This window comes from Lepeophtheirus salmonis, chromosome 10 (assembly GCF_016086655.4).
Source record: "Lepeophtheirus salmonis chromosome 10, UVic_Lsal_1.4, whole genome shotgun sequence".
Classification (NCBI taxonomy): Eukaryota; Metazoa; Arthropoda; class Copepoda; order Siphonostomatoida; family Caligidae; genus Lepeophtheirus; species Lepeophtheirus salmonis.
The window spans coordinates 3,017,619-3,028,663 of NC_052140.2; the positions used below are offsets into that span (position 1 = coordinate 3,017,619).

The 11,045-nt window shown below is 33.0% G+C and overlaps 1 protein-coding gene across 2 annotated transcripts; it reads right to left on the reverse strand.

Annotated features, from left to right (window-relative positions):
• Positions 1–429: 429 nt before the first annotated feature.
• On the reverse strand, positions 430–9,628 carry Crz (Corazonin). Of its 2 annotated transcripts, none has more exons than XM_071891379.1 (4): positions 9,340–9,628; positions 3,259–3,324; positions 3,152–3,198; positions 430–915 (listed from the first exon to the last, which is right to left on the reverse strand). In XM_071891379.1, the coding sequence occupies exons 1-4, from the start codon at positions 9,535–9,537 to the stop codon at positions 894–896; spliced, it is 333 nt and encodes a 110-aa protein (XP_071747480.1). In that variant the 5' UTR covers positions 9,538–9,628; the 3' UTR covers positions 430–893. The 2 variants fall into 2 exon arrangements, with proteins under 2 accessions (XP_071747480.1, XP_040576847.1); XM_040720913.2 differs by having other exon boundaries at positions 3,259–3,366.
• Between the last annotated feature and the right edge of the window lie 1,417 nt (positions 9,629–11,045).

Sequence of the window (11,045 nt, forward strand, 5' to 3'; positions counted from 1 at the left end):
GACACGCAGATGAACAGACAGATAGGCAAAAAGGCTACATTTCATTTAAATATTTTTATCATTCTTTTAGAGACCAAAAATTAATTTATCATATTTATTTATTAAATAATTTCGATAGAAGTTGAACTTTACTAAATTTGTTAAGTTTACTAACGAGCTCTAATGTGTAGTATACGGATGATATTAAAACAAAACAAAACGTTGTTTTTTTCAAAAACATATAAAAATTTAAAAGTTCAGGACCATTGAGCTACCTCTAAATATTAATAGAAACTGTTCAAACTTTGTTAAAGATGTTTTTTTTTAATCAAAAGAAACGCATTAAACCCTCAATTTTTTACTTTTTTCACAAAAAGTGATTTTTTTGCTACACTCATCCTACCAATGATTTAAAAAATAAAAAAAACAGAAAAAAAATAAGCAAAGACATTTCTGGATGTATGAATTATATTTCGTGATAATTTTACTCAATCAACAATTAAAGAATATTTAGAAAAAAGTATACAAATATTTACAATTTTAAAAAGAGATTCAATTTTCAAAAATTAGAGGGGAAAAGACAACAACTTATAGACAAAAAAAATATATTTTTGCAACAAAAATAAGATTGATTATGATGTGCCAAAGTAGGAATACGTACCACACAAATCATTGGATGCCACAAATTTCAAACATTCAAAGCAGTTAGGTCGATGTAAAATTGATTGAAAAATTACAATAAATAAATGTTATATTTTGAATTAATTTAAAGGGGTATTTTATATAAGGGGGATTTTAGTTTTTAAAAGTTGAAGCCTCTTACAAAAATACATTGAAATTCAGTGGAGTAAAAGCATATATCATAATAATAACTTGTTCCATGCATTTTTAATGTTGGTGGATGTCGAAGGAACTTAGCTGAGAGTTGATGGATACCTGCAGAAAAAAAAAAAAATATATTGGTTAAAAAAATATGACAATGAAAGATCGCGCTCTTTTTGTAATTGTGACCTGAAGAGTTGTGTTTTTTTGTTGTTTTTTTACCTGTGTCAACAAAGTTGAACAGAGGTCATGTTTTTGCTCCTGTTTGCTTGTCTCATGCTCAGCAGGATTATGGCAAATGTTACAGATCAATTTTGATCAAAGTTGATTCGAAGATTATATAAGGTCACATTTAGAGGCTATTAAATTTTGAGAGGTCACATAAAACGTAAAAAAAAAACATATTCGGCTATAGCTTTTAAGCAAATTGATTTTAGGAAAAGCTTTTGCTGCCCATTCTACAGTAAAGTTGTGATCATTAACTTTAAAGTAGGATGGGCACACGGAAGAGAGAACATTTATGTATAAAGTAATCACTTATGCGTGAAAAATGAAGAGTAAAATCGAGGATTTGTTGCAGGGATATAAGTTTAGAGGCAGGTTACCACATTTATCGTACGTTTAAGTGTATATATATATATATATATAGGGCATTTCCAAGCCAAATCAATCACTCAAAAACAGCACCGTCTTCGATTTTTTTCTTCAAATTTGCCACATATATAAATAATAGTTTAAAACTCAAAAGTTTAAAGTTTCAGCCTTATTTATCTCCCGGTGCAGGATTTAGAGGCTTTTCAAGTTTCGTCTCCGACGGCAACTGTCCTATTTTTAAATTGCTCTATTTCGAATGTTTTTGAAGATGTTGATCTACTTTAAAAACCATTTAATAGATAATTGATTTATACGTTTGGGGTATTGCATTCTATAAGAAGAAAAAAAAGATTTTTTTGCAGTAAGGTCAAGAAGCCAATGTTTTCTCCTAAAAAAATGAAATATGTTTATTTTCAATTCCACTCAAATCTTTATATGTTAATTTGTAATATATCATATACAATAAGTTTAACATTTAATACATTAATTTACATATTTTCAGAAATTCGTCTCGTATGCCTTATTTACAGTGATGCAAATTCAGTGTGGAATGGGAATGTTACAAAATATAGCCCGAAAATCAACATGGTAACCCTGACAATTGAAAGAATGTTTTGGAGGAAAGAAAGAATAATGTCCATGACGTTTCATTAGATCAGCTACAATCAGCTGTGGCAAGGGAGTCGATCCCTAATTCTACTCTGAGTCCAAGAAAGACTTAAAATTATAAACTTGCAACAAATCCTCAGGGTTATGTTCCGTCTTATATGAGTACACACGAATGTTCAATCAAGTTCAGGAATTAAATAATAATGACTAAGGAAAAGAACATTCCTTCTTCCGACTAATAATTCCATTTAAAAAAACCGTGCCAGCTAAAAAAATACACCGGATTTTCATCATTGATTATATACTATTTAAAAAGAGGGCATCACGAAATTTAACTTCCTTACGAATACATTAGGTAAAAAAATCCAAGATATGATTTATTTATTACAAAGGCTTCTCTAGTTTGTCTTCTAAAAAAAAAACTATCTGTTTTTAATTGGTCATCTGGCTTACATGACTAAAACGGGATCAAATGGATTAATCCCTCATTTATATCTCAAATAAATTTGTCTCTGTCGAGTCAGCCTTTTCCATCAACCAATAAGGCCTAAAACAAGATGCAAACCAAACAAACCAATTGAGACATAAAAAAAACTAATACGTTCGAGAATACGACTACTTCTAATCATTTGTAAGATATCGGGTCAGGAAATATTATATTAGAGCTGTTAAGGAAACATCCATATACATGGGCTCTTGGTAGATCACTAAAACTCCTTCTAAAATCAAATTGAGTTATGTACATTCTGTCAAAAAAGCACAGGGAATTATTAAATAAAACACAAAATGTTTTTAATCCTTTCACTCGGGCAATTTAAATTTACAATTCCCGGTACTTTTTTGATAGAATGTATCTCAATTTGTTTTAAAGTTATGGTCGATTATACATTTCTTACTTTTTCTCTTATCTTGATCTTTAACCTTCACCTCTCAAAATTTAATTGCCTCTTACTGTGAACATATATATTCGTTTTACGAACTTTGATCAAAAATGATCGGCAACTTTTCCCTTAATCCCGGTGACTAACAAAACAACAAACGGAGTCAAAAAACCTTTCTCCGTTCAACTACGTTGTGAGGGTAATTAATTAATTCCAAAGCTTATACAGAAGGTTATTTAAATAAAATATTATTCCGAGAAACTTACCTTTCCGGTAGAAACATTTCGGATCCATCCTTATCCATATTCCTTATCTGAAAATCAATTTGTTAGAAAATTTTACAAGAGAATGTAACGAAAAACCAAAGGCTTACATTTTCATCTAGTAAAAAACGTACAAGTTTATCGTCTCTTTTAAACGCCATCCTCCTTCGTCTTTGCTGTTGGTCGATCATATCAGGCATAAAGAGGAATTTAAAGTTCTAAAATTTGTAAACAAAAAAAAAAAAACATAAATATAAGAACGGTCGTTCAAATTAACAGCTAGCAAACCGGGATAGTCAATTTTTCTTTAGTAGCCTAGAATACTTCAAAATATAACCTACCTATCTACTCGACTTATATGTATACGGAGATATTTGATTGGCTTAGATTCGATACAATATGTAATATACAATACCGTTTTATTCCAATCAGAAACAAGGACACAATGTATTTTTACAGAATATGAGAAATAGATCGGTTGGTTTAGGAATGGAAATTTAGAGGGTTTTTTTGTGCGTAGAAATGTCATTTAAAAAAAAAAAACATTTCCAACTACATAGGAAGTGAAATATGGCAAAATTTGTGGCTTTTTTTTTTTTTTTTACTTAAAAATTACGAATGATATTTATTTTGAGTGTCTATTGACGGTTGACACAATGTAGTACTTGTGATTTGAACCCAAGATTGCATCGGTATATGCGGTATTTAAGGTACGGTGTTACATAACCAAACAGGTAGATACGAACCGCCCTGTACTAGCCTGACTAGTTTTGTCCCCTAGCAATGGACTAGCGTGCCTGTGGAGCCCTGAATATAAAACAGTTACAAGTTTAGGGGGATTTCAGATTAGGAGGAAGGATAATTAAAAAATTTCTATATTTTTGTCCAATTTCTTGCAATTGTGATACAATCAATTTCAGTATTCTATAAATAAATTATTGGGGATCATGAACCCTATGACCTCCACTTTCACTGGATGTGTATTGTGTAGAAGTGCTGGGAGGAGCCTGCACTCTTCAGATTTAAAGTATGAGCTGATTTAGAATCAAAATTTCTTTTTTGGGAAAAAGAAAGAGAATTATTTTTCAAAATGTCGGATACATAATACTATATATTTTGTATCGTATTATTTTATTGATACTTTAATAACACCAGAATTTAGTAAAACTTGTCGATAGAAAACATAATGATTAGAAATATGTTCCTCCTTGAACCAAAATGAAAATACATACTAAGACTAACTCGCTAATCCTCTTCTTAATTCCCATTTTTAATTCGTATTGAATATACGTTTTCCATTTTTTGATTTTGATTTCTTTTTGTGCATTTTCGAATCGACAACCTATACCTTAAATAAAACTTTGAGACACGGGGAACCGATCTTGTTTTACGAAATAAATCAACTTATTAGTGCAAAAAATAAACTTACTCTCCAAGCCCCAGGAATCTGGTCTTATCAGAATGAAACATAGCCCCAAGTACGTAGCTAAGAATTTTTAACAACTTATATTTTATATCTCAAGTATGTATCTGTCTCTATGATTCATATAAGTTGTCAAACATACAACTATGATATTATATTAAAGTAAACACGAGTAAAACCCACTGCAGCCTAATACATATTTCTTTAACCGACTACTACATATCTTGAAACCAACACTGACATAACAGGGCCGTAATCACCCAGCCATCTCCTCCCCCAATAACAAAACCTTGATTACGGCACTGTACAAAGTACAACTCATGGACGTAGGGGTATCGATATGGCAGGGCGAATTCTTTCCTTTAATTTCGTAAAATCCAAATTTCCCTCCAAAAGTTTCCTTCTTCAATGTATTCATACTCTTGTATGGCTTAAAAATCCTGACTGCACACTGGACCAACAGATCCAAACTACCATAACTTCAGTGTGTGTAAGGAACTGTTTTTGATTGTAAGTTTTAAGTCAACTTCATCAGTAACAGCATGTACATACATAGTATTAGTAGTATTCTATATATACCTTATAATATCAACAATTATCGCTTAAAATATCCTCCTTCTGAGGCCACCATGACCTCCAGTCCGGGCCTGAAGGCCTGGTACACTTTTATGTCGTTGACATTAGACATAACAACCCATTCCTTCTCAACAAAGGCCTTCAGAATATCAAAATTACCGTGGGGGACTTTAAATCCCATATTTCATAGTCCAGTGGCGAACAATTCGGTGATGAAGGGGGCCAAAAGTTTTCCTTGCAACAAGCTAGAGTTGTTATGGACTTATGACTAGTTGTTGAGCCTTATTGACGAGAGTAATCCCTTCGGGGTAGCTTGCACCCAACCAGCTCTTCACAACCTCTTTTTTTACCTCCTGATACTTCAATTTCAAAAGCTACACCGGTCAAGTACTCTTTAGTGACAGTCCTGCTATGCCCTTCACTACATGTCTTCTCGGAGAGAATCTCCACCGTTTATGAGCCTCTTTACCTTATAAGCCAGCTCAAAAAAGCAATTACCAATGTCCACAACCTCCTTTAGAGAGTGATGGGCTTGAAGAAGATCTTAAATCCGTTGCATTTTTCCCACGATTCTCCTTGTTTCTTGACGTATTGCAACCAATAATACAGCGTAAGAAATTACGGAACAATGTCTTCATTATAACCCAACATCGGTTGGAAATAATAATATCTTTATGAAGCTCTAATTGATGTGGTAGGACTTGCTAGTACACACTGTGAGTTTTGATTTATACCAAGAGCAAGCAATAAGTATTTTTGATCCTTTCCAAAATGTGAGCTTTTTATTCCTTGTTTTAGGGGCTTATGATTTTTTTGATTTTTTTTCATCGACTACGTGATGTTCGAACAAATCCCATTAAGATTTTTTGAATGTGAAAGGCCTACTTCTACGACTGAATGAAAATATTATTCATAAAAAAATTCTTAGATATAATCCGATAAACTTTAATATCTATCTATGTAATATAAATATTATACCACTCTGGCTTAAATAACAAATATTTAAAGATTTGTTTTTTATAAAAATAGAATAAACCCATTCTCAATTTGAATAACATTATTCATTCTTGATTTAAGTCGTATAATCCTTTACTATGAGTGTAATGACATATTTAACATTATGTTCCTTTAAATCCCCAACAAAATTCCCTATAAAATGTAAATGCTTAATGAGGTGGGCAAAAATCCAATTGAATTATTTTCATGGCCTCTGAATTTTAACAATGCAAGACACAATAAGAAGTGGAAAATTCCATTTCAATCAATCTCCATCAAGATCCCCATTTCATTTCATTGAGGATTCTCCGAGAAAGTTTATTGAAATAAAATATTCATTGTATACCCTTATAAAAATTCGGATTTTTTGATAAATCTACAAAATTAAAATTATTTCACCAAATAGCAAATAAATCCATCCATTTATACAGGCCGTTTAAAACGCAACACTTTTTTAAAGGAGGAGTCTTTGTCCTATTTTTTATAGATATTTCCATCTTTAACTAATTGTAAACTAAAGAAACTGTAGGCAGCTGTATTTATGAATTAAGTTTTTCTAATTTGATGATATTTTTTGAAATATAACAATTTGTGTCTTTTCATAAAGTGTTTGATTTAAGACGGATGAGCCTGTACTCTATTTATAATTGCTTAAGTTTGACAGCATGAATGACTTTTGAAAACAACTCATCCATCAAACATAGATTTGTACATATCTATGATGCAGAGTGCATTCATTTGAGAAAAGTTTTTTTCATCGAGTACCAACTTAGCGACATTTATTTGAGCAAGGTTAATTTTAGCTTCATTTTCATATTACATAAATACATTTATATATGAATATTATCATTTTCAGATTTTTTTTTTTAAATGTCCCCGGAGTCGAAGGTTTGCGTGCATAACAATCGCAACGAGAATGATCAAGAATGTGGATCCTTCTTCAAAATCCTACTCCAAGGATACCCATTGATCAAAGTGTTTCACTCCGATCACTCTCAATGAGTTTTGCTTTTTTAAATTATTCTCGTTATTGAAACTTACGGAGTTGATATTTAAACTGACAAGAGCCTCAGTTGTTCCTACTCGACTAATCTCATTTGATTTTAAACACCCCTCTAATGAGTAATGATGTGATTCGTCTTTTAATGTTTATTATTTGTATGGGTGTGAAAATAGCGGAAATCCTTCGTGAGCCTACATTAATAAATCAATATAAGGAATCTCTAAATCCTGTCCAGTTCAGTCCGAAAACTGAACTAAAGTTTGATTCTTGACGACGTCACTCAACTTTATATCTTATATATTTAATCAGTTCTAGTAGTACCGACAGTCTAACGGACTGACATTTTTAAGTACCCGTCCCAAGGATTGATAAGCTCGGTCCTAAAATGGACTGGACCAAATAAGTAAGGACTAACCCTACACTAGCTATCTTTATTTTAAAAATTCAAACATATACTCAAGCAAGGATCAATACAATTCGTGCAGTGATCTTTGTAAGCAGATATGTCGTCTATTTAAGTTGCTAACATATAATTTTCTTTTTGATTTACAATCACGAGGATTTAGAGAGTTTTCACATCCCAAATTATATGTCACTCAAAAGACACTTGCCAAAAATGACCTACTTATATGAGCAAAGACATCAATACCTGTGATTAATTATTTATATACATTATTAGCAAAACAAATAATAATTAAAATTTCATTATTTCAAATAGTCAACCAATAAAAGGCTTGAGACTAGGGGCTCCTACTTGTAGGAGTCCCGGATAAAATTATGTTTTCTTTAATTTTTATTTTAACATTTAATAGGTGTTATAATAGTAGACCTACATAACAAAATTAAGGTCCATCTATTGAAAATGAAAGTTTATTGCAAAAGTGCAAATAAATTGACTCCGGAGCATGGAAAGGAAATAATTTCAATTTCAAATTATTGGCAACTAATTACGATCATAAATGATGTATTTATTAGTTTTCTTGTCAAATACTAATAACAAAAAGTTAAACATTAAAAAAAGTAAATAATTTATTTATTTGTCTATGTAATTCCTTTATATATAATATTTAAGGAATTGGAATCAGCTAAAATTTTAGTAACAGTATATCTCTTATTTCTATATAAAGTTTTAAATGAATAAGTATTTATATACTATGTAATTAAGGGTATTGCTCTAACAATATCTAATATACTGGGTGGCTCCTTGAAATCTGAACACTAATTACTTCAATAATTAGTAAAGATTAAATCATTGAAATTAATTAATATTTCCATATATTAAAGCATAAACTATTATTTACACAACGAAACTGAGTTTTATAGCTTACGTATAAGGCGAGAAAATGACAATTGAACGTGATCGACGTATTTAAATTCACGCACTCCAAACAGTTGGGCATCTCCATGACCTCCGTCTACGACGTGTGCAAGTCCGAAACGTTGGAGAGGAAGAAGGGCTCTTTCAAAAAGGACAAACTAGACTCGGAGGAGTTAAAGAAAACAACCCAGACCAATCCCTTCAAGTCCATCAGGGCCATTGCAAGAAATTTTGGGGCTTCACAGGAGACTTCCAGAGAGTTATCAAAAAAGTGGGTCAAAGAGCCTTCCAATGGTAAAGAGGGCACTTTAATCATTAGCAATGAAAGAAACCCATCTTTTTCGTTACAATACTCTTTATGGACATTTGTGGTCCCCCCACAGCCCTGATGGCCACCTCCGTGACTACAACTTTTAGGTGCATCTGGAGGGAAAGGCCTTCACTGCCTGTCATCTAAACACAGAGGCCCTAAAAGCCACTGTAAACCAGCACTGGGACACCATGATAGAGAACTACATCCGCAGTGGGTGTAGGTCTTCCTCTGCCGCTTGGAAGCCATATATTGTAGCTATGGGCGGCTAGATTAATGATTAAGAGAGCTCAGACGCACATCTATTTATAGATGGGTTTTTAAAATAAAATTCTATTGTTAATTAATAAATTATGTCTTGTTGAAGTTGAATATTCCAAGTGTTCAGATTTCAATGGACCACTCACTCGTTAAAAGGTTAAAAACTCTTAATAACTAATTCCTTTTGATGACACAAACACATTATAAAATACAAATGAAACGAAAAACATTGAGATCGATATTTGTAATAAGTTTCACAACTTATTTTCAAATCAAATTAGGGTATATTAAAGGGCCTACTCACATCAAAACTCCTGCCCTTTTTTTGAATTGTATCAATTCTATCAATCAGCGGATCCGAACGCTTCCCATTAGTCCATCCATGACTATAATGAAACGTTTGTCCAGAGCATTCCTTCTTGGATATGAATACGTTTATGATGATGAAGAGAAGAGTCAGTAATTGAGCAGCTCGGAATATCCTTCTCAGATTCAAAGGCATTATTCCCTCTGTGGTTGTTGATATTTCCCTACTACTTCTAAAGATATGAACAACCCCTTCTTTAACTTTCGAATTCTCGTTCGAAAATGAATTATTTTCATTCTAGAAAAGTGGAAGGTCTATGAAACATTGTAGGTGCTCTTTCCTTTTTCGCGTTCTTGCGTGAAGGGGCCTTGCGCTCTACTATACATTGATGAGAAAGAAAAAAAGATGAAAGTTCTCCCTTTTGGATCCATGTCTTCAACAACAAATGAATACAAATGCAGGGTCTAATGCCTACAAGAAAGACTCAAAGGTCTCTTATAAATACATCATAGAATTCTGACAGTAAAATATATTCATAAAAATCTAAAAACCATTTGACGACTAAATCTCCCTAAAAAGAAAGGAAATATCTACTACATAGATCAAAATATAGAGAGCTCTAAAATGTCATGTGTATTTTCTATTCATCTCTTGTCTCTAAAAGTGTGTTATCCGGGGGACACATTTACCATGTGTATACACGCAATATATTATACTTAACTCCAAGGTTGTACCCGTGTCAGGTTCAGTGGTTCTATCAGTATCGGTTCATTCATTTCAAAGGTGTCGGCTCAGTCTTGGTTCAGATTGATCGGTCTCGATTCTTTTTTATAGGCTATGTTTGGTAACAGGCCCTTAAAACAAGGGGCGTTGCTAGAAAATTCGGGCTCAGGAAATGATATTAGATACAAAACAGGGTCGCATCTACCTTATACGCATAGTGCGCTGTGCCCCAAGCTCCAGCAGGGACCCCAAAAGCTAAGGTTGCTTACGACACTGGTTTTCGAAGTGGGGAGAGACTAAGGAGGGCGCAGGGCAGGAAAATTGAGGATTTCTTTCAGTCTACACATACATAGTACACATATTTCTTATAAAGGGGCCTCAGCTAAAAAGGTATTAGTGTAGGGGTGGTGGCCTTGTCATAGTAAAGTTTGGGAAAGATTGACTTAAAAAGTATTATAGGCCCCAACCAGCTTTAGTATCGGGCCTGGATCCATAATCTAAACCACCCACCCCTCTTTTATTTACACTATCTGGGTCCTAAAACCACTTTTCCAGATCCATAAGAACCCCTTGGCTATTTGGAACTTAGATACAACTGTATCACCCTGTCGACGTAAAGAAATCATTGGAAAACGTTGCAATTGCACACAACAAAAAGCTCAGGAGATGGACTTATCGATTTAAGCTAAGATATTTGCTTAGGAGATGGAAGCATCTCTTGGATTTTTCGAAAGGAAATCCTTGGTCCAGTTGAATCAATGAGCATTGTCTCTTACGCCGACATTATCATCTTATGCACCATGAAGTTAGCCCTCTATATCGTGTGTGTGTGGCTTAAGAGATGGAGAACTACTTCATCTGGTTTATGAATGCCCTAAATTTATGATTCAGAGGACACAGCTTTTATAAAATATTCAACCTTTTCCAGCCTCTCCAGTTTTTTTAATGAATTCTGATATCGGGGCTGGATGAACTATGCA